Source organism: Pseudophryne corroboree, chromosome 10 (assembly GCF_028390025.1).
Source record: "Pseudophryne corroboree isolate aPseCor3 chromosome 10, aPseCor3.hap2, whole genome shotgun sequence".
Lineage (NCBI taxonomy): Eukaryota > Metazoa > Chordata > Amphibia > Anura > Myobatrachidae > Pseudophryne > Pseudophryne corroboree.
In genome coordinates this window covers 203,668,711-203,693,506 of record NC_086453.1, presented here as the reverse complement: position 1 = coordinate 203,693,506, position 24,796 = coordinate 203,668,711, and the positions used below count along the sequence as shown (strand labels likewise).

At 47.2% G+C, this 24,796-nt stretch overlaps 1 protein-coding gene across 1 annotated transcript in view; it reads right to left on the bottom strand.

Moving 5' to 3' along the window:
* UBE2J2 (ubiquitin conjugating enzyme E2 J2) overlaps positions 1-24,796 on the bottom strand; it is a 164,173-nt gene that overhangs the window by 110,025 nt on the left and 29,352 nt on the right. The window contains exon 3 of the mRNA XM_063943039.1: positions 166-206. Coding sequence (XP_063799109.1) covers positions 166-206 — 41 coding nt within the window. The remainder of the gene's footprint in view (positions 1-165; positions 207-24,796) is intronic.

Genomic DNA, 24,796 nt, shown 5'->3' with positions numbered 1-24,796 from the left:
TTCTCTGAGGGAGTTTTAGGACAAATGTCAGCAGAAATATAGAAAGTTCTGAAGGCTTCACAAATTTTCAAGCACCACTGTAGTTACAAGGCTACAGGTTTGCCTTAGATGAGTGCACACTTTAAACAAGAAAACAGACACCACACCTAACAGTCTTCAGCTTACCTTCATAAGGGGTCATCTCGGGCCCTCGAACTACATAGTGCCTAAAGAACAAGAAACAAAATAACTCACATTTCTTCCATCACAGGTGAATTGAAGATTAGTCATGTAACATTAATATTGCTATTAATATAAACCAAACAGTTTAAGATCTTTAATAAAAATAGATTATAAAGGGAAACAGAAACCTCATATAGATCAATAATGCCTAACACATTAACATGTATGTTGTATGGTCAGAGAGCTGTACCACTAGTATTTGTTCTACTAGAAAGTTTTCTCTATTATATTACCAACCCATGTAAGGTGGATAGAGCCACTGTGCTGTAATACCACAAGCACAGTTTCACAACCTTTGTACCAGTATATATAGTAGCAAGTGTTTACCTTTAGTGTGTGTTTATCCTCTTAAAGCAGTGACAGGCAACCTGATACACTTCATCTCAGTAATAAGTATACACTTACTCAGACTATACACTACAATTACTTAAGCATGCATTTTAATGTAGGACTAAGAAGTGCTACAATTTATAACATTCAGATCTATAATTTCAATATGATGTACAATAAGGCTGAGAAAAGGACAGAAGGGGCAAAAAGAAGGGAAGCAGTGGATGGGGAAGGGGGTGGGGGGGGGTTGCAGGTGAAGGACTCCGGGACCACCTGTTGCCCATTACTGCCTTACAGCATGTATTTTTCTTTAAAGTAATCAATAACAGTAATAAGTGTAAACCTGGGCTCTCAATCTGCAACCGCATGGGATTTATTTTATTTATTGCCTTTGGATTAATGTAATACCCCTTTCAGACGACACAAATGACCCGGTATCGACCCGGCATATTGCCGGGTCGGTGTGCGGTGTGAAAGCACCATAATTGAAATCCCGGGTCGTCTGACCCGGTAATTCAGCCCGGGAATAAAGCAGTGTTATTCCCGGGTTAAATACCAGGTCAGTGGCAGCGTAAACGGTCAATGTGACCCGGGAACCGTTCTCTACAACAGGAAGAGATGGCGCAGAGATGTTCTCATCTCCAAGAACCGCCTCCGCTCCCACTGCCGGCTCCGCCCCTCACCATATTGCCGGGTCGGGGAAGCCAGCAGTAGCGTCCAATGCCAGATCCCACCTAGGAAGGACCCGTTTCCAATTCCCGGGTGGGATCCGGCATTGGCGGTGTGAAAGGGGTACAAGAGACATGGGGTGAAATTAAATGGCCTACAAATTTGTAACAACAGTTTTCTGGTGAAACTGCTGTATGTAATAGAGACAGAAACCACAAGAAAATACAATTCCCTGGCTTGATCAAAATTAATAATAAAAAACAAAAAACAAACAATCACCATGACCCAACTGCGACTTTGTTAAAAGAAAACCCTGCAAATAAGTTAATAGCTAGACAGCCAATAAGGGGTGTTGTCTCATCTCCAAGATAAGGCATGTCTAAGCCTCCCACATGAAATGTCATCTTAATTTATGAAGGACAAAGCTCTTTGACAAATAGGCTACAATATTATTTCACAATTAGCGGATGCTGTGAAGAACGGAGAATATATATGTAGGAGGTTCTCTAGCCTTTTTGGTATAGTTACACATAAGTTATATCTTTGTGTTCATGACTGGTTCATGATAAATTTATGTTCTTTAGTCACAAAAAAAAAAGTCTAAAGCTCAGGGACCAGACGGCATCCCCAAGTCATACTTGAAACCTGCCTCCATCCTGACTTCCCCTCTTGCACAACTATTTCACCATATTCTGGCCACAAAACATTACACTCAGACGCTACAAGAGTTGATATTACAGTGACTGCCATGCCTATAAAGACATTACAAATTGTGCAAAGTGTCGTCTCACTTCCATTTTGAATACAGACCTCAAACTCCAATGATGGCTAAAAATTCTAAATACCGTAGTCCTCTTGCATGGCTTCTCTAACTAGATATGGTTGTGTTAGAGAAGCCATGGTTGGGTTCATTCTGAACCACCAGACAATGAACAACAGATGCAGGACAACAATCTCTGGCCTTGTTGCCGAGAAAACATTTGACAGGATATCAGGGCCTTAATCTTCCACATGCTGGAGGTGTACAGATTTCCGGGTCAGTCTTTCAAAGGTATTAAAAGATTAGATTTTAACTCATGTTGGGAAATGGGCTGGAGTAAGAGTTGCCCTCAAGACTAAATAAATAGTGGAGCTAGGATTAAAAGGTCAGTCTTGGCTAATTCTTAGCCAGTATAAACAACATAGGACTAAATAACCCTGTCTAAAGACCGCAAATGCTGGACGACATAAGGAAAAAAGCTTCTCTCAGTGGATTCAGTACGATATCCCTGTTGTCGAGATGCAGGCGGTCACATGACCAACACCGGCGTCCAGGCATTGAACATCCCAACATCGGAGGGGGTAATTATTATTACCCTAATCCTCCGGAGGTGGTGGCCAGGGCTAAACACCCACCAAGTTGCCTAACCCTCCCGGACTCTAACCCTAAAAGTTACCCGATACTTACCTTCAGGATGGTGGCTGTAGGTCTTCCGGCAGCAGTCTCCCATGTACTGTCGGAAATCTGGCGTTTGTCATATGACCGCTGATATCCAGAAAGCCAGGATGGTAAATGCATCCCCTCTGATTGAATGTCCTGGAGTTTTCAACCTGATTCCACAAAAAATCATAACCCCAATAGACAAGCTTCCCTGCAGCATTTAAACCTATGATCTGGGATTCAGTCAATCGGGGGGTTGGAGTATACTTTATCCCTTTAGGGCTCTATAGCGCAATCAATTTCTCAAAATCCTTGATTACTAATGGGGAATCTACTAGTTATACTACGTACATAACTCCAGTATCACCTGACGTGGAGAGGGTCATGTATCTACAGCTAAATACAGAATAGTGTACTATCTCAATGGGAAATTGGTGAAAAAATAAGAATTTACTTACCGATAATTCTATTTCTCGGAGTCCGTAGTGGATGCTGGGGTTCCTGAAAGGACCATGGGGAATAGCGGCTCCGCAGGAGACAGGGCACAAAAGTAAAGCTTTCCGATCAGGTGGTGTGCACTGGCTCCTCCCCCTATGACCCTCCTCCAAGCCAGTTAGGTACTGTGCCCGGACGAGCGTACACAATAAGGGAGGAATTTTGAATCCCGGGTAAGACTCATACCAGCCACACCAATCACACCGTACAACTTGTGATCTAAACCCAGTTAACAGTATGATAACAGCGGAGCCTCTGAAAAGATGGCTCACAACAATAATAACCCGATTTTTGTAACTATGTACAAGTATTGCAGATAATCCGCACTTGGGATGGGCGCCCAGCATCCACTACGGACTCCGAGAAATAGAATTATCGGTAAGTAAATTCTTATTTTCTCTATCGTCCTAGTGGATGCTGGGGTTCCTGAAAGGACCATGGGGATTATACCAAAGCTCCCAAACGGGCGGGAGAGTGCGGATGACTCTGCAGCACCGAATGAGAGAACTCCAGGTCCTCAGCCAGGGTATCAAATTTGTAGAATTTAGCAAACGTGTTTGCCCCTGACCAAGTAGCTGCTCGGCAAAGTTGTAAAGCCGAGACCCCTCGGGCAGCCGCCCAAGATGAGCCCACCTTCCTTGTGGAATGGGCATTTACATATTTTGGCTGTGGCAGGCCTGCCACAGAATGTGCAAGCTGAATTGTATTACACATCCAACTAGCAATAGTCTGCTCAGAAGCAAGAGCACCCAGTTTGTTGGGTGCATACAGGATAACAGCAAGTCAGTTTTCCTGACTCCAGCCGTCCTGGAACATATTTTCAGGGCCCTGACAACATCTAGCAACTTGGAGTCCTCCAAGTCCCTAGTAGGTGCAAGGCACCACAATAAGCTGGTTCAGGTGAAACACTGACACCACCTTAGGGAGAGAACTGGGGACGAGTCCGCAGCTCTGCCCTGTCCGAATGGACAAACAGATATGGGCTTTTTTGAGAAAAAAACCACCAATTTGACACTCGCCTGGTCCAGGCCAGGGCCAAGAGCATGGTCACTTTTCATGTGAGATGCTTCAAATCCACAGATTTGACTGGTTTTAAACCAATGTGATTTGAGGAATCCCAGAACTACGTTGAGATCCCACAGTGCCACTGGAGGCACAAAAGGGGGTTGTATATGCAATACTCCCTTGACAAACTTCTGGACTTCAGGAACTGAAGCCAATTCTTTCTGGAAGAAAATCGACAGGGCCGAAATTTGAACCTTAATGGACCCCAATTTGAGGCCCATAGACACTCCTGTTTGCAGGAAATGCAGGAAACGACAGAGTTGAAATTTCTTTGTGGGGCCTTCCTGGCCTCACACCACGCAACATATTTTCGCCACATGTGGTGATAATGTTGTGCGGTCACCTCCTTTCTGGCTTTGACCAGGGTAGGAATGACCTCTTCCGGAATGCCTTTTTCCCTTAGGATCCGGCTTTCCACCGCCATGCCGACAAACGCAGCTGCGGTAAGTCTTGGAACAGACATGGTACTTGCTGAAGCAAGTCCCTTCTTAGCGGCAGAGGCCATAAGACCTCTGTAAGCATCTCTTGAGGTTCCGGGTACCAAGTCCTTCTTGGCCAATCCGGAGCCATGAGTATAGTTCTTACTCCTCTACGTCTTATAATTCTCAGCACCTTAGGTATGAGAAGCAGAGGAGGGAACACATACACCGACTGGTACACCCACGGTGTTACCAGAACGTCCACAGCTATTGCCTGAGGGTCTCTTCACCTGGCGCAATACCTGTCCCGTTTTTTGTTCAGACGGGACGCCATCATGTCCACCTTTGGTATTTCCCAACGGTTTACAATCATGTGGAAAAAACTTCCCGATGAAGTTTCCACTCTCCCGGGTGGAGGTCGTGCCTGCTGAGGAAGTCTGCTTCCCAGTTTCCATTCCCGGGATGAAACACTGCTGACAGTGCTATCACATGATTTTCCGCCCAGCGAAAAGTCCTTGCAGTTTTTGCCATTGCCCTCCTGCTTCTTGTGTCGCCCTGTCTGTTTACGTGGGCGACTGCCGTGATGTTTTTCCCAATGGAACAATACCGGCTGACCTTGAAGCAGAGGTCTTGCTAAGCTTAGAGCATTATAAATTTACCCTTAGCTCCAGTATATTTATGTGGAGAAAAGTCTCCAGACTTGATCACACTCCCTGGAAATTTTTTCCTTGTGTGACTGCTCCCCAGCCTCTCGGGCTGGGCTCCGTGGTCACCAGCATCCAATCCTGAATGCCGAATCTGCGGCCCTCTAGAAGATGAGCACTCTATAACCACCACAGGAGAGACACCCTTGTCCTTGGATATAGGGTTATCCGCTGATGCATCTGAAGATGCGATCCGGACCATTTGTCCAGCAGATCCCACTGAAAAGTTCTTGCGTGAAATCTGCCGAATGGAATTGCTTCGTAGGAAGCCACCATTTTTACCAGGACCCTTGTGCAATGATGCACTGTTTTTAGGAGGTTCCTGACTAGTTCGGATAACTCCCTGGCTTTCTCTTCCGGGAGAAACACCTTTTTCTGGACTGTGTCCAGAATCATCCCTAGGCACAGCAGACGTGTCGTCGGGATCAGCTGCGATTTTGGAATATTTAGAATCCACCCGTGCTGTTGTAGCAGTATCCGAGATAGTGCTACTCCGACCTCCAACTGTTCCCTGGACTATGCCCTTATCAGGAGATCGTCCAAGTAAGGGATAATTAAGACGCCTTTTCTTCGAAGAAGAATCATCATTTCGGCCATTACCTTGGTAAAGACCCGGGGTGCCGTGGACAATCCAAACGGCAGCGTCTGAAACGGATAGTGACAGTTCTGCACCACGAACCTGAGGTACCCTTAGTGAGAAGGGCAAATTTGGGACATAGAGGTAAGCATCCCTGATGTCCCGGGACACTATATAGTCCCCTTCTTCCTGGTTCGTTATCACTGCTCTGAGTGACTCCATCTTGATTTGAACCTTTGTAAGTGTTCAAAAAAAATTTTTAGAATAAGTCTCACCTAGCCTTCTGGCTTCAGTACCACAATATAGTGTGGAACAATACCCCTTTCTTGTAGTAGGAGGGGTAATTTAATTATCACCTGCTGGGAATACAGCTTGTGAATTTTTTCCCATACTGCCTCCTTGTCGGAGGGAGACCTTGGTAAAGCAGACTTCAGGAGCCTGCGAAGGGGAAACGTCTCGACATTCCAATCTGTACCCCTGGGATACTACTTGTAGGATCCAGGGGTCCTGTACGGTCTCAGCGCCATGCTGAGAACTTGTCAGAAGCGGTGGAACGCTTCTGTTCCTGGGAATGGGCTGCCTGCTGCAGTCTTCTTCCCTTTCCTCTATCCCTGGGCAGATATGATCTTATAGGGACGAAAGGATTGAGGCTGAAAAGACGGTGTCTTTTTCTGCAGAGATGTGACTTAGGGTAAAAACGGTGGATTTTCCAGCAGTTGCCGTGGCCACCAGGTCCGATGGACCGACCCCAAATAACTCCTCTTCCTTTATACGGCAATACACCTTTGTGCCGTTTGGAATCTGCATCACCTGACCACTGTCGTGTCCATAAACATCTTCTGGCAGATATGGACATCGCACTTACTCTTGATGCCAGAGTGCAAATATCCCTCTGTGCATCTCGCATATATAGAAATGCATCCTTTAAATGCTCTATAGTCAATAAAATACTGTCCCTGTCAAGGGTATCAATATTTTTAGTCAGGGAATCCGACCAAGCCACCCCAGCTCTGCACATCCAGGCTGAGGCGATCGCTGGTCGCAGTATAACACCAGTATGTGTGTATATACTTTTTATGATATTTTCCAGCCTCCCGTCAGCTGGTCCTTGAGGACGGCCCTATCTATAGACGGTACCGCCACTTGTTTTGATAAGCGTGTGAGCGCCTTATCCACCCTAAGGGGTGTTTCCCAACGCGCCCTAACTTCTGGCGGGAAAGGGTATACCGCCCATAATTTTCTATCGGGGGGAACCCACGCATCATCACACACTTTATTTAATTTATCTGATTCAGGAAAAACTATGGTAGTTTTTTCACATCCCACATAATACCCTCTTTTGTGGTACTTGTAGTATCAGAAATATGTAACACCTCCTTCATTGCCTTTAACGTGTGGCCCTAATAAGGAATACGTTTGTTTATTCACCGTCGACACTGGATTCAGTGTCCCTGTCTGTGTCGACCGACTAAAGTAAACGGGCGTTTTAAAACCCCTGACGGTGTTTTTGAGACGTCTGGACCGGTACTAATTGTTTGTCGGCCGTCTCATGTCGTCAACCGACCTTGCAGCGTGTTGACATTATCACGTAATTCCCTAAATAAGCCATCCATTCCGGTGTCGACTCCCTAGAGAGTGACATCACCATTACAGGCAATTGCTCCGCCTCCTCACCAACATCGTCCTCCTACATGTCGACACACACGTACCGACACACAGCACACACACAGGGAATGCTCTGATAGAGGACAGGACCCACTAGCCCTTTGGAGAGACAGAGGGAGAGTTTGCCAGCACACACCAAAAACGCTATAATTTTATATAGGGACAACCTTATATAAGTGTTTCTCCCTAATAGCATCTTTATATAGATATTTATATCGCCAATTAGTGCCCCCCCTCTCTGTTTAAACCCTGTTTCTGTAGTGCAGTGCAGGGGAGAGCCTGGGAGCCTTCTCTCCAGCCTTTCTGTGAGAGAAAATGGCGCTGTGTGCTGAGGAGATAGGCCCCGCCCCTTTTCCGGCGGCCTCGTCTCCCGCTCTTTAGTGAAGTTTGGCAGGGGTTAAATATCTCCATATAGCCTCTGGGGGCTATATGTGAGGTATTTTTAGCCAGTATATTGGTTTACATTTGCCTCCCAGGGCGCCCCCCCCCAGCGCCCTGCACCCTCAGTGACTGCGTGTGAAGTGTGCTGAGAGGAAAATGGCGCACAGCTGCAGTGCTGTGCGCTACCTTTAGAAGACTGCAAGGGTCTTCAGCCGCCGATTCTGGACCTCTTCTTACTTCAGCATCTGCAAGGGGGCCGGCGGCGCGGCTCCGGTGACCATCCAGGCTGTACCTGTGATCGTCCCTCTGGAGCTGATGTCCAGTAGCCAAGAAGCCAATCCATCCTGCACGCAGGTGAGTTCACTTCTTCTCCCCTCTGTCCCTCGTTGCAGTGATCCTGTTGCCAGCAGGACTCACTGTAAAATAAAAAACCTAAGCTAAACTTTCTCTAAGCAGCTCTTTAGGAGAGCCACCTAGAATTGCACCCTTCTCGGCCGGGCACAAAAATCTAACTGGCTTGGAGGAGGGTCATAGGGGGAGGAGCCAGTGCACACCACCTGATCGGAAAGCTTTACTTTTGTGCCCTGTCTCCTGCGGAGCCGCTATTCCCCATGGTCCTTTCAGGAACCCCAGCATCCACTAGGACGATAGAGAAATTAATGGTTGATTTAGAAGAGTAGGTGAATAGAAAGCTCTGGACAGAAATAAACAAAAACTCATACGTCTATGGTGGGTAGTTTATTTAAGTTCATATGCATTGCATGTATCCAGACAGCGACTGCAGACAGATGCAGAAGAATGTGTAGGCTAGACGTCCACGACTTATCAGTGGAAACCCAAAATATAGTATATATTTGTACAAAACACTTGCTCTAACAATATGAAACATAGAAACAGAATTTGATGGCAGATAAGAACCACTTGGCACACCTAGTCTGTCGGGGTTTTTTTTTTTTTTTTTTTTTTTTTTACAATATTTTTATCTCAAACCTTTTTTGACCTTATTTTTTTGTAAGGATATCCTTGTGTCTATCCCATGCACCTCCCCCCTCCAGTCTCAATGCATGTCCTTGTGTCCTATTGCTTCTCTTCATTTGAAGAAGAATGTTTCCCTCCTGGACTTTGTTAAAACCCTTGATATATTTGAAAGTTTCTATCATGTCCCCCCTTTCCCTTCTGTGCTCCAAACTATACATATTGAGATCTTTCAGTCTTTCTGGGTATGTTCTGTGATGTAGGCCATGCACCATTTAGTTGTCCTTTCTTTGTACAGTCTCTAATGTATCCTTTTGAAGATATGGCCTCCAGAATTGAACACATTATTCTAGACGAGGCAGTACCAATGACCTATACAGTAGCATTATTACTTCTTTCTGCTGCTGATTCCTCTCCCAATGCAGCCAAGCATCTGACTGGCCTTCCTCATTGCTTACCTGCCTTTAAGTCACCTGAAATAGTGACTCCTAGATTCTTTTCCTCCTCAGTAGTTTCCAGTATAGTGCCATTAATACTATATTTAGCCTTTGGATTCTTGAGACCCAAGTGGATGATTTTGCATTTTTTGGCATTAAACTGTAATTGCCACACTCTTGACCATTCCACTAATCTACCTAGATCCTCAATCATTTGTTTTACTCCACCTGGTGTGTCTACCCTGTCGCATACCTTTGTGTCATCTGCAGGCATAGTTTCCCTTTAATGCCATTTGCAATGTCACCAAAAAAGATATGAAAAAGCACCGAGCCACGTACAGATCCTTGGGGTACTCCACTGGTAACATTTTCCTCCTGTGAATGCACTCCATTTACCACAACTCTCTGTTTTCTATCTGGCAACCAAGATATTATCCATTCAAGCTTTTAAGTTTATTTAGCAGTCTGCGATGTGGAACAGTGTCAAAAGCTTTACTAAAGTCTAGATAATAATAATAATAATAATAATAATAATAATAATAAAAATTTTTATTTATATAGCACTCTTTCTCCAATAGGACTCAAGGTGCTTAACAGATACATAGCATAATATAGTACAGAAAATAAGATTTTAGTTACCAGTAAATCTATTTCTCATAGTCCGTAGAGGATGCTGGGGACTCCGTAAGGACCATGGGGAATAGACGGGCTCCGCAGGAGATAGGGCACTTTAAGAAAGCTTTGGATTCTGGGTGTGCACTGGCTCCTCCCTCTATGTCCCTCCTCCAGACCTGAGTCAGAGAAACTGTGCCCAGAGGAGATGAACAGTACGAGGAAAGGATTTTTGTAAATCTAAGGGCAAGATTCATACCAGCCACACCAATCACACCGTATAACTTGTGATAAACTACCCAGTTAACAGTATGAACAATAACATAGCCTCGGTTCAAACCCGATCAACTATAACATAACCCTTATGTAAGCAATAACTATATACAAGTCTTGCAGAAGAAGTCCGCACTTGGGACGGGCTCCCAGCATCCACTACGGACTACGAGAAATAGAATTACCGGTGAGTAAATTCTTATTTTCTCCGACGTCCTAGTGGATGCTGGGTACTCCGTAAGGACCATGGGGATTATACCAAAGCTCCCAAACGGGCGGGAGAGTGCGGATGACTCTGCAGCACCGAATGAGCAAACTCAAGGTCCTCCTCAGCCAGGGTATCAAACTTGTAGAATTTTGCAAAAGTGTTTGAACCTGACCAAGTAGCAGCTCGGCAAAGTTGTAAAGCAGAGACCCCTCGGGCAGTCGCCCAAGAAGAGCCCACCTTCCTCGTGGAATGGGCTTTTACTGATTTAGGATGCGGCAGTCCAGCCGCAGAATGTGCAAGCTGAATCGTGCTACAGATCCAGCGAGCAATAGTCTGCTTTGAAGCAGGAGCACCCAGCTTGTTGGGTGCATGCAGGATAAATAGCGAGTCAGTTTTTCTGACTCTAGCCGTCCTGGAAACAAAGTTTCAGGGCCCGGACTACGTCCAGCAACTTGGAATCCTCCAAGTCCCTAGTAGCCGCAGGCACCACAATAGGTTGGTTCAAATGAAACGATGATACCACCTTAGGGAGAAATTGGGGACGAGTCCTCCATTCTGCCCTTTCCATATGGAAGATCAGATATGGGCTCTACGGACTACGAGAAATATATTTACCGGTAAGTAAAATCTTATTTTCTCTAACGTCCTAGAGGATGCTGGGGACTCCGTAAGGACCATGGGGATTATACCAAAGCTCCCAAATGGGCGGGAGAGTGCGGATGACTCTGCAGCACTGATTGAGCAAACAGGAGGTCCTCCTCAGCCAGGGTATCAAACTTATAGAACTTTGCAAAGGTGTGTGACCGCAACCAAGTAGCAGCTCGGCACAGTTGTAGTGCAGAGACCCCCCGGGCAGCCGCCCAAGAAGAGCCCACCTTCCTAGTGGAATGGGCCTTAACCGATTTAGGCAATGGCAATCCTGCTGAAGAATGCGCCTGCTGAATCGTGTTACAGATCCAGCGAGCAATAGTCTGCTTTGAAGCAGGAGCGCCAACCTTGTTGGCCGCATACAGAACAAACAAAGCTTCGGTCTTCCTGATCCTAGCTGTTCTGGTCACATAAATCTTCAAAGCCCGGACCACATCCAGGGATTCGGAATTCTCCAAGTCCCGTGTAGCCACAGGCACGACAATAGGTTGGTTCATATGAAAAGATGAGACCACCTTGGGCAGAAATTGAGGACGAGTACTCAGATCTGCCCTATCCACGTGAAAAATCAGGTATGGGCTTTTATATGATAAAGCCGCCAATTCCGAAACCCGCCTTGCAGAAGCTAAGGCCAACAACATGACCACTTTCCAAGTGAGGTATTTCAACTCCACTGTTTTGAGTGGTTCAAACCAAGGTGACTTGAGGAAATTTAATACCACGTTTAGGTCCCAAGGCGCCACCGGAGGTACAAAGGGAGGCTGAATATGCAGCATGCCCTTCACAAAAGTCTGTTCTTCAGGAAGAGAAGCCAATTCTCTTTGAAAGAAAATGGATAAGGCAGAAATTTTAACCTTTATGGACCCTAATTTTAGGCCCAAATTCACTCCCGTTTGAAGGAAGTGAAGCAGACAGCCCAACTGGAACTCCTCCGTAGGAGCAGCTCTGGCCTCACACCAAGAAACATATTTTCGCCATATACGGTGATAATGTTTCGACGTCACGTCTTTCCTAGCCTTGATCAGGGTAGGAATGACCTCTTCCGGAATCCCTTTTTCCGCTAGGATCCGGCGTTCAACCGCCATGCCGTCAAACGCAGCCGCGGTAAGTCTTGGAACAGACAGGGCCCCTGCTGCAGCAGGTCCTGCCTTAGAGGAAGAGGCCACGGATCTTCTGTGAGCAACTCTTGCAGCTCCGAATACCAAGTCCTCCGTGGCCAATCTGGAACAATGAGGATTGTTCTGACCCTGCTTATTCTTATTATTCTCAACACCTTGGGTATGAGAGGAAGAGGCGGAACACATAGACCGATCTGAACACCCAAGGTGTCACCAGAGCGTCTACCGCTACCGCCTGAGGGTCCCTTGACCTGGCGCAATATCGCTTTAGCTTTTTGTTGAGACGGGACGCCATCATGTCTATTTGAGGCAGCCCCCACCGACCCGTGATCTGTGCGAAGACTTCTTGATGAAGTCCCCACTCTCCCGGATGCAGGTCGTGCCTGCTGAGGAAATCCGCCTCCCAGTTGTCCACCCCCGGGATGAACACTGCTGATAGTGCGCTTACATGGCCTTCCGCCCAGCGTAGAATCCTGGTCGCTTCTGCCATGGCCACTCTGCTTCGCGTTCCGCCTTGGCGGTTTACATGAGCCACTGCCGTGACATTGTCTGACTGAATTAGAACCGGTTTTTCCCGAAGCAATTCCTCCGCTTGACGCAGGGCGTTGTATATGGCCCTCAACTCCAGGACGTTGATGTGGAGACAAGTCTCTAGATTTGACCAGAGACCTTGAAAATGTCTTCCCAGTGTGACTGCTCCCCAGCCTCGGAGGCTTGCGTCCGTGGTCACCAGGACCCAGTCCTGAATGCCGAATCTGCGACCCTCTAGTAGGTAAGCACTGTGCAGCCACCACAGGATAGATACCCTGGTCCTGGGAGACAGGGTGATCCTTTGATGCATTTGTAAATGGGACCCTGACCACTTGTCCAAGAGTTCCCATTGAAAAGTCCTCGCATGGAACCTGCCGAAGGGGATGGCCTCGTATGAAGCTACCATCTTCCCCAGAACCCGTTTGCAATGATGCACTGAAACCTTTTTTGGCTTTAATAGGTTCCTGACCAGGGCTATGAGCTCATGAACCTTTTCGATCGGAAGAAAAACCTTTTTTTGGTCTGTGTCCAGAATCAGGCCCAAAAAGGTTAGACGTGTTGTATGGACTAGCTGGGACTTCGGTATATTGAGAATCCAGCCGTGTAACTGCAACGTCTTCATGGACAGAGACATGCTGTCCAGCAACTTCTCCCGAGATCTCGCCTTTATGAGGAGATCGTCCAAGTATGGGATAATTGTGACACCCTGCCTGCGCAGGAGCACCAACATTTCTGCCATTACCTTGGTGAAAATTCTCGGGGCAGTGGAAAGCCCAAACGGCAACGTCTGAAATTGGTAGTGACAGTCCTGCACTGCAAATCTCAGGAACGCCTGGTGAGGGGGGGGGGGAATATTGGAACATGAAGGTAAGCATCCTTTATGTCCAGGGACACCATCCAATCCCCCCCCCCCCTCCAGGCTGGCGATGACCGCCCTGAGTGACTCCATTTTGAACTTGAACCTCTTCAAGTACAGGTTCAGAGATTTTAGATTTAAAATGGGTCTGAACTAACAGTCTGGTTTCGGGACCACAAACAGGGTTGAGTAATATCCCTCTCCTTGCTGGAGATGAGGAACTGTGATAATCACCTGTTGAATATACAATTTTTGGATTGCTGCCAACACTAGCTCCCTCTCTGACGGGGAAGCCGGCAGAGCCGATTTGAAAAACCGGCGAGGAGGCAAGTCTTCGAATTCCAGCCTGTATCCCTGAGAAACAATCTCTAATGCCCAGGGATCCACCTGCGAGCGAACCCAGACGTGGCTGAAAAACCGAAGACGAGCCCCCACTAGATCTGCCTCCCCCCGGGAAGCCCCAGCGTCATGCGGTGGACTTTGCAGATGCAGGGGAGGACTTCTGCTCCTGGGAACTAGCTGTGTGCAGCCTTTTTCCCTTGCCTTTTCCTCTGGCAACAAAGGACGATCCCCGTACCTTCTTGCTCTTATTGGAACGAAAGGACTGCATTTGATAATGAGGTGCCTTTTTTGTATGCTGCGGGGGGACATAAGGTAAGAAATTTGACTTACCAGCCGTAGCAGTAGAGACGAGGTCCGATAGGCCGTCTCCAAACAATTCCTCCCCCTTGTAAGGCAAGGACTCCATATGCCGATTTGAATCGGCGTCTCCTGTCCACTGTCGGGTCCACAAGACCCGCCTAGCAGAAATAGACATAGCGTTTATTCTGGAGCTTAGTAAACAAATGTCTCTTTGAGCATCTCTCATATACAAGGCAGCCTCCCTGACATGCTCTATGGTCATTAAAATGGCATCCCTATCTAAGGTGTCAAGCTCCGTAGATAAGGAATCTGCCCATGCCACGACAGCACTACAAACCCAGGCCGACGCCATAGCCGGTCTAACAATAGTACCGGAATGAGTGTAAATGTGCTTCATGGTAATTTCCTGTCTGCAATCAGCAGGATCCTTGAGGGAAGCCATATCCTGCGAAGGCAGTGCCACCTTTTTGGATAACCGTGTCAGCGCCTTGTCGACTTTAGGCGAAGATTCCCATCGTATCCTATCCGTTTTTGGAAAAGGATACGCCATAAGAATCCTTTTGGGAACTTGTGGTCTCCTATCTGGAGATTCCCAAGCCTTCTCGCACAATTCGCTCAGCTCAAATGAGGACGGAAAGGTGACCTCAGGCTTTTTCCCTTTATACATGTGTACCCTCGTGTCAGGGACAGGGGGTTCCTCAGTAATATGCAAAACCTCTTTAATGGCAATAATCATGTACCGAATACCTTTTGCCACCTTCGGCTGTAATTTTGCATCTTCATAATCGACACTAGAGTCAGTATCCGTGTCGGTATCTGTGTCATCGATCTGGGATATGGTGCGCTTCTGAGGCCCCGAAGGTCCTGGCGCCACAGGGACAGGCATGGTCTGGCTACCTGACTGATCCCTAGCTTCTGCCTTGTCTAACCTTTTATGCAATAGATTGACATTTGCATTTAAGACATTCAGCATATCCATCCATTCCTGTGTCGGCGCTGCCGACGGCGATATGACATTAAAGCACTCCCCCTCCACATTAAGCGAGCCTTCCTCGTCAAACATGTCGACACACGCGTACCGACACACTTCACTCACACACACACACGGAAACTCTTTTCTGAAGACAGTATCCCCTTTAAGGCCCTTTGGAGAGACAGAGCGTATGCCAGCACACACCCCAGCGCAATGACCCTGGAGACCAACACAAAATGTTTTTCCCCAGCCGCACTGTATAATATGTTATCCGCCAATTATGTGCCCCACCCCTTCTCTTTTAAACACCCCTTCACCAAGTGTAAGCAGGGGAGTCCAGGGAGCTTCCTTTCAGCGGTGCTGTGGAGAGAAAATGGCGCTGGTGAGTGCTGAGGGAGAAGTCCCGCCCCCTCGGCGGCGGGCTTCAGTCCCGCTCAAAGTTATTAAAAAATGGCGGGGGCTCTTTTATATACATGTACAGTGCCCACCTGAACATGTATATTGTCTTTTGCCATAAGAGAGGTGTTATATTGCTGCCCAGGGCGCCCCCCCTGCGCCCTGCACCCTTACAGTGACCGGAGTATGTGAGGTGTATGGGAGCAATGACGCATAGCTGCAGTGCTGTGCGTTACCTCAGTGAAGCTCTGAAGGCTTCTGCCGCCTGAGACGTCTTCTGACTTCGTTTCTTCTGGCTCAGTGAGGAGAACGGCGGCGCGGCTCTGGGGGTGGACGCCCAGTAAGATCCTGCGTTCACCCCCTCTGGAGCTAATGGTGACCAGTAGCCGAGGAAGCAGAGCCTATCAATTAAGAAGGTCTGCCCCTCTCTCCTCAGTCCCTCGATGCAGGGAGCCTGTTGCCAGCAGTGCTCCCTGTAAAAATGTAGAAAAAATCCAAACAAAAATGCTTCCTAGGCAGAGAACTCTGGGGAGCTCCCTGCAGTGCACCCATCTCGCTCTGGGCACAGTGTAAAACTGAGGTCTCGAGGAGGGACATAGAGGGAGGAGCAAGTGCACACCCAGAATCCAAAGCTTTCTTAAAGTGCCCTATCTCCTGCGGAGCCCGTCTATTCCCCATGGTCCTTACGGAGTCCCCAGCATCCTCTAGGACGTTAGAGAAAATAATGAAGTACAGTACAGCTTTTACCAACAAAATAACAGGTGGCGCTAGACAATCGGGTGAATTTTATAAAAACATTTATTCAAATACGATTTTTAAGGTTACAACACACTCCCGGGAGAAATAAAATGATATAACAAAATTTCACAATTGTAAAAACTGTGCACTGTATGCGAACTTCTTAATCAATTTCCTCAGGAAACCAGTTATAAATTGTAAACTTATATACACATATTTAAAAAAATGTATAGCTGTGCCTGAGGCTATTCACCTTTTTTAAAAAAGCACTGAAATGCAAACAAACTTCGATATAAAATGTATGTGAATTAATTGATTAATAAAGTAACATAATAAAAGTCACTCACGCCTTGGTAAGCCACAAGGTGCTGAATACGTCACAGATCCATATGTATAGATGGTTAATTGTAAAGATACATTGGTAAGTTACCTCCGCTGGGCAGGAGCCTGTGTTTTCCTTGCTCCCTGGTGTCGTCTCGTTGTGCTGTCAGAGACACACACCAGAGCCTCAGCGGGTATGGTATTGCTGCGCCGTGCAGTGTGCCTGTAAGGCCGTGCAGGTAGATCACACTGCCTCCGGTACCTCCGCACTTGCAGACAGGAGGCTATTTGGGCTGATTTTCCGGAGTGTGCCGGTCTGCGCCGGGCTTGCAAGGGAACAGCACCCGTGAATAACTTTTCCCCAGATGGCGTGCTCAGCCGGAGCTACGGGGATTGGAAGTGGATTGCAGGTGCTCCCAATGGCAGCGCTGTGTCCGTGGGCTTCTCTACACGGACAACCGTGGGTGCAGCAGCTGATGAGAGTGTGGATCCTTGTGAAAAAAAGTACAGCTTTTCATAGAATACAGAAGCATGCAGATACTAAAAGAGACATTATGGAAATGCTTGAGTAAAGAGGAAAGTCTTGAGTCTACTTTTGGAGGATTCTATAATAGTTGGGGCCTCTCGCACTGTGCGGGGCAGGTAGTTCCACAGAGTCGGAGCCGCATAACAAAGCTTGACCCCCAGATTTACGGGAGATTCTAGGTATTGCTAAAAGTCCTTCATCTATAGATCGCAGTAATCGAGTGGGGCAGTATGGGATCAGAAGCTGCTTCAGGTACCTTGGACCCTAGTCATGTAGTGCTTTGAAACTCAGTAAGCCAATCTTGAAGATGAATCGCCATCTTACAGGCAGCCAGTGAAGGGAGTAGAGGATGGGTGTTATGTGGCTAGAGCGGGGCTGGTTGGTTAACAGCCTGGCAGCTGTGTTTTGCACCAGCTGTAAGCGGTACAATTCTTTTGCTAGGAGACCAAGGTAGAGGGCATTACAGTAGTCTAATCGAGATGATACAAATGCATGTATGACTTTTGGCAGATCATCTGAGGGAATTAAGCGCTTGATTCTGGCTATGTTCCTCAGGTGAAATAATGAGGATTTGATTGTGGCTGATATCTGATGTTTAAACTGTCAAGCCACCATCCAGGACAACGCCAAGATTCCGCACACGATCACTGGTCTGTAATTCTGAATCCCCGAGTGTAAGTCCAGTTGGTTGGCTATGCTGCAGTCTTGTCCTTTGATGTTGCGGTCCTATAATAAGGACCTCTGTTATCCGGGTTCAGTCACAGCCAACTGGCACTCATCCACTCCTGCAGCTCAGCTAGACAGCCATTTAGGGTTGCTATTGGGTTATCAGTGCCCGGAGCAAAGGACAAGTACAGTTGTGCATCATATGCATAGCAGAGGTAGACCAGGCCATGGCGCCTGATTATTTCGCCCAATGGGAGCATGTATACTGCAAAAAGCATGGGGGATAGTATAGAACCTTGTGGGACACCACATGGCACTGGCACTGATGGTGATGAGTATACTCCAGACGATACTCTCTGTGACCTGCCTGTGAGAAATTATTTGAACCAGCTTAGGTCTGTGCCATCCCGTCCACAAAAATGTATCAGTCGCTCAATCAGAAGCCCATGGTCCACAGTATCAAATGCTGCAGAGAGATCCAGAAGGCTTAATATTGAACAGTCACCTCTGTCTCTTGCCATCAGAAGATCATTTAACACACACAACTGGGCTGTTTCAGTGCTATGTCTTCTCCTGAATCCTGATTGGAATGGATCATAAATATCATGGGTTGTCAGGCGGATTTCCAGTTGATTTGCAACCACTTTTTCTAGAAAAGGAAGGTTTGATACCGGTCAGTAGTTAGTCATGCAGTCGGGATCTAAATTAGGTTTGTTTAAGAAGAGGTCTAACAATTGCTTCCTTTAGGGGTCCAGGAAAAATGCCTGCCTGCACAGACCATTGAACAATTTTTGCAAAGACAGGACCAATTATATCCATACAACCTATTAGAAGCTTGGTTGAGGCAGGGTACAGATCACAGGTGGTGGGACGCAAAATCCGAGCAATTTCAGCAATGTCCTTTACTTCCACTGGGTCAAAGCTGGTCCATGAAGGCAGGTGGCTAATATTGGAAGGCATTGTAGTTTGGCACTCCTTTGATAGCACTGCGGATATTCCAGCACGGATGGTGGATATTTTATCTACAAAGAAGTTTGCAAACTCATTGCATCTTGCCTGGGAGAGGGTTTCACCAGTCTGCAGGCATGCTGGCTTGCAAAGCATCTCCACTGTGTGGAAAAAAAGTTGAGCTGGCCTGTTTGCTGCTGTGATCTCATTTGACAGAAACTGTGATTTCTTACAGGTGATTGTCGATTGATATTCTTCGTTATGCTTTATTAGTTTTATTTGGTCATCCACTAGGTTAGTCTTCCTCCATCGACTTTCCAGTCTATGCCCCCTTTTCTTGAGCTTACTAACACTGTTGTCGAACCAGGGAGCTCGACGTTGTGGTTTACGAGGTCTTATATGCACAGGGGCGATAATATCAACTGTAGCCATGGCATCCCTATTATAATAACGAATTAGGGAACAGGGCTCTTCACAGGCACCCAGTATAGCAAAGAGATCCAGGATTTGCTGCAAGAGCCTGGGGAGTCATACCCTTCCTTGGACTATACCTGGTCAACTCCACAGGCAGAGATCTTATTTGTGGATGAGCCATCTTTGATGTTCCAGAACCAGGCCAGCAACAGTGACTGCAATTTCTTGTAGAAATATCTTTCCATCTCCAGGGGCCGGTAATTGAGAAGTACTCTGAAACCTAATCCTGTCGAACTCCGGGCAGCAATGCACTCGAATGAGCGAGTAATTTCAATAGGGTGGACCCTAAGTTTAAGTTCTTTTTTGAAACAGACAGCCACCCCACCACCCCTGCGGTGCAGTCTTGGGTTGTGGATGACAGAGTAGTTTGTTGGGACCGCAGCCTCCAATATAGGTGCTGCATTTTCATCTAGCCAGGTCTCTGGCTAGATGGATAGATAAGCTATAGCCACGGCTCCACCTTTATCCATCACTTTATTAATCACACAGTCAAAACAATCAATAAGATTTGTTCGACATGATCTTCCCCCAGTGAATCCATGCTGTTTGGGATCCTGTAAATTGCTGGATTTGAGATAATCTACAACTCTTTCTTTTAAGAGTGTTTCCATCAATTTCCCTACTACTGATGTAAGACTCACTGGTCTGTAGTTGTTTCCCTCTTCCCTGTAGTTGTTTCTTTTCCAGTCCTCTGGAATTACTCCTGTAGCTAATGACTGGTTGAATAATTCTGTCAATGGTGCTTACAGCACCTCTTTAAGTTCTTTAAGTATCCTTGGATGTATCCCATCTGGTCCCACAGATTTGTCCACTTTCAGCTTTGAGAGTTTTGTTAAGACCTTTTCTTTCTGTAAATTTACTTGTTTAATTTTCCTGAATATCCCTGCAACTTAACTGTGGCCCCTTCACCTCTCTTTCAGCAGTGAATACTGAGCAAAAAATAGGATTTTGATACCTACCGGTAAATCCTTTTCTCCTAGTCCGTAGAGGATGCTGGGGACCACATCAAGACCATGGGGTATAGACGGGATCCGCAAGAGACATGGGCACTCTTAAGACTTTTCATTGGGTGTGAACTGGCTCCTCCCTCTATGCCCCTCCCCCAGACCTCAGTTATAGGAACTGTGCCCAGGGAGATGGACATTTCGAGGAAAGGACTTACTTTAATACTAGTGGTGAGATACATACCAACTCACACCCTCAACCATGCCGCACACATGGCCTTCAACATAACACATGCCAACAGGCATAAAACAATTGCAGCAACATGCTTAAACTAAGATAACACAACTTGTGTAACCCGAATAACTAAACTGCAGGTAAAGTACGCACTGGGACGGGCGCCCAGCATCCTCTACGGACTAGGAGAAAAGGATTTACCGGTAGGTATCAAAATCCTATTTTCTCATACGTCCTAGAGGTTGCTGGGGACCACATCAAGACCATGGAGGTTATACCAAAGCTCCAGTGCGGGCGGGAGAGTGCGGATGACCCTGCAGCACCGATTGACCAAACTTTAGGTCTTCATCGGCCAAGGTATCAAACTTGTAGAACTTAGCAAATGTGTTTGACCCTGACCAAGTAGCTGCTCGGCACAGTTGCAATGCCAAGGCCCCCCGGGCAGCCGCCCAGGATGAGCCCACCTTCCTAGTGGAATGGGCCTTCACCGACGTCGGTGACGGCAATCCAGCCGTAGTATGGAGCTTGCTGAATCGTATTTCTGATCCACTGTGCAATAATCTGCTTGGAAGCAGGACACCCAATTTTGTTGTGAGTATACAGGACAAACAGGGCCTCTGTTTTCCGTATACGAGCCGTTCTAGCAACATAGATTCTCAAAGCTCTAACCACATCTAGAGATTTTGATTCAGTGAATGTGTCAGTAACTACTGGAACTACAATAGGTTGGTTTATGTGAAAAGATGAAACCACCTTAGGAAGAAAAATGTTGTCGAGTTCTCAACTCAATTCAGACACCAGTCTTGCAGATGCCAAAGCCAAAAGCATCACCACTTTCCAAGTTAGAAACTTCAACTCTGTATCTTGTAGAGGCTCAAACCAATCCGATTGAAGGAACTGCAATACCACGTTATGGTCCCATGGTGCCACTGGAGGCACGAATGTAGGATGGATGTGCAGAACCCCTTTCACGAAGGTCTGAACCTCTGGAAGAGAGGCCTATTATTTTTGGAAGTACACTGACAAGGCCGAAATCTGGACCTTGATTGATCTTAAATCGGAGGCCCGCCTCCACACCATCCTGTAAAAAATGGAGGAAACACCCTAAGTGAAACTCTTCCGTAGGAGCTTTCTTGGATTCACGCCAAGACACATATTTTCCCCAAATACAGTGGTAATGTTTCGACGTTACTCCATTTCTGGCTTGAATAAGGGTGGGGATGACTTCCTTGATAATACCCTACCTGGCTAGGATCCGGCGCTCAACAGTCATGCCGTCAAACGTAGCCGCGGTAAGTCTTGGTACACGCACGGCCCCTGCTGCAGCAGGTCCTCGCGAGGATGAAGAGGCCGAGGATCTTCTATGAGCAACTGCTGAAGATCTGGGTACCAAGCCCTCCTTGGCCAGTCTGGGGCAATGAAGATTGCGCGAAAACTTGTTTTTCTTATGATCCTGAGTACTTTTGGGATCAGCGGAAGTGGAGGGAAGACATACACCGACCGGAAAACCCACTGGGCCACCAGTGCATCCACTGCTATTGCTTGAGGGTCTCTCGACCTGGAACAATATCTCTGAAGCTTCTTGTTGAGACGAGATGCCATCATGTCTACTTGAGGAACTCCCCAGAGACTTGTCTCCTCTGCGAAGACTTCTTGGTGGAGGCCCCACTCTCCTGGATGGAGATCGTGTCTGCTGAGGAAGTCTGCTTCCCAGTTGTCTACTCCCGGAATGAATATTGCCGACAGAGCTTGTAGATGTTTTCCAACCCAGCGGAGGATTTTTGTCGCCTCTGCCATTGCCGCTCTGCTTTTCGTTCCGTCCTGTCTGTTTATGTACGAGACTGCTGTTACATTGTCCGCCTGGATCTGCACGGGACGGTCTTAAAGAAGATGTACCGCTTGTTGAAGGCTGTTGTATATGGCTCTTAGCTCCAGCACGTTTATGTGAAGGCAGGCTTCCTGATGTGACCAACGTCCTTGGAAGTTTACTCCTGAGTGACTGCTCCCCAGCCTCGGAGACTTGCATCCGTGGTTACCAGGACCCAGTCCTGAATACCGAACCTGCGCCCCTCTAGTAGGTGCGAGCTGTGTAGCCACCACAGGAGCGAAATCCTGGCTTTTGACGAAAGGATTATTTTCCGGTGCACTTGTCCAACAGGTCCCACTGGAATACTCTTGCATGGAACCTGCCAAACTGTATGGCCTCGTAGGCCGCCACCATCTTCCCCAACAACCGAATGCACTGATGGATCGACACACAGGATGGTTTCAGTATCTGTTTTACCATTTTCTGTATTTCCACCGCCTTTTCCAATGGCAAAAATACTCTCTGAACTTCTGTGTCCAGAATCATCTCGAGGAAAGACAACCTTGTCGTCGGTTCCAACTGTGACTTTGGGTAATTTATGATCCACCCGTGTTGTTGGAGTATGGACAGAGAGAGTGATATGTTTTGTAACAACTGCTCCCTGGATCTCGCCTTTATCAGGAGATCGTCCAGATAAGGAATTATATTGACTCCTTTCTGACGAAGGAGGACCATCATCACCGGTATCACCTTGGTGAATACCCTCGGCGCTGTGGAGAGGCCAAAAGGTAACGTCTGGAATTGGTAATGGCAATCCTGAACTGCGAATCTCAGATAAGCCCGGTGAGGAGCATAAATGGGAACATGCAGGTAAGCATCCTTTATGTCCACCAACACCAAGTAGTCCCCCTCCTCCAGACTGGCAATCACCGGCCGAAGTGATTTCATCTTGAACTTGAACCGTTTCAGGTAGTAATTCAGATCCTTTAGGTTTAGGATCGGTCTGACCGAGCCGTCCGGCTTCGGAACAACAAAGAGGCTTGAATAAAAACCCCGCCCTTGTTGTGACAACGGTACCAGGACTATGACCTGGTCTTGACATAATTTTTGGATTGCCGCTGTTACTACTTCTCTCTCTGGCGGAGAAACTGGCAAGATTGATTTGAAAAATAGGCATGGGGGAACGTCTTGAAACTCCAGTTTGTATCCCTGGGATACTATCTGCAACATCCAGGGATCCAGGCCAGACAGAATCCAACCTTGGCTGAAGAGTTTGAGACGTGCCCCCACCAGAGCGGCCTCCCGCAAGGGAGCTCCAGCGTCATGCTGAGGATTTGGCAGAAGTAGGGGTAGACTTCTGCTCCTGGGAACCTGGAGCCGCTGTGGGCTTCTTTCCCCTTCCTCTTCCCCTACCTGCAAAGAAGGGGGAACCTCTCGTCTTTTTGTATTTATTGGGCCGAAAGGACTGCATTTGCGGGTGATGGGTCTTTTTTGCCGATGCAGGCGCAGAGGGCAAAAATGTCGACTTACCTGCGGTAGCCGCCGAGACTGACGCATCCAGGCCATCGCCAAATAAGGCCTCACCTTTATATGGGAGCGCCTCCATGTTTCTTTTGGAATCTGCATCCGCGTTCCACTGGCGAATCCACAAGGCGCCCAAATAGCCGATACTGCCATGGTAGCGGCTTGTGAACTCAAGAGTCCAATATCCTTCATTGCTTTCAGCATGTAGGCGGCAGCGTCCTTGATATTCCCTAACTTAAGGAGTATCTCATCTTTATCAATCATGTCAATTTCTGATGACACGCTTTCTGACCATTTTTCAATAGCGCGACTCACCCACGCGCAGGCAATAGTGGGCCTGAGCAATGTACCATTGGTAACAAATGGATTTCAATGTCGTTTCCATTTTGCGGTCTGCCGGCTCCTTAAGTGAAGCCGTGCCAGGTGCAGGGAGAATTACCTTCTTTGTCAACCTGGAAAGCGCACTGTCTAACACAGGGGGTGACTCCCATTTTTTCCTGTCCTCAGCCGGGAAAGGGTAAGCTATCCGAATCCTTTTGGGAATACGAAATTTCTTATCAGGATTCACCCACATCCCTTCAAAAAGAACATTTAGTTTGTGTGAAGGAGGGAACGTGACTTTGGATATCTTTTCCTTACATAAATAAGCCTTCTCCTGAGGTACAGGAGTGGTTTCTGTAACCTCCAACACGTCCCTTATAGCCACAATCCTATATTGTATACTTTTTGCCAATTTATGATCGGTCTCTCTGGAGTCACTATCGTCGACACAAAAATCAGAGTCCGTGTCAGTATCAGTGTTTACAACATTCGCAAATGGTCTCTTATGTGACCCAGAGGGGCCGTCTGCATAAGGAATAACAGCATCCTGAAAAATCACATCTTCCACCGACTTTCTCAAGCATGCAGCCTTAGATTCAGATTTATCTAATCTTCGGTTAATCAGATGCATACTGTTACGTATCTCTTTCACCCATGCAGGCTCTTGGTGTGCCGG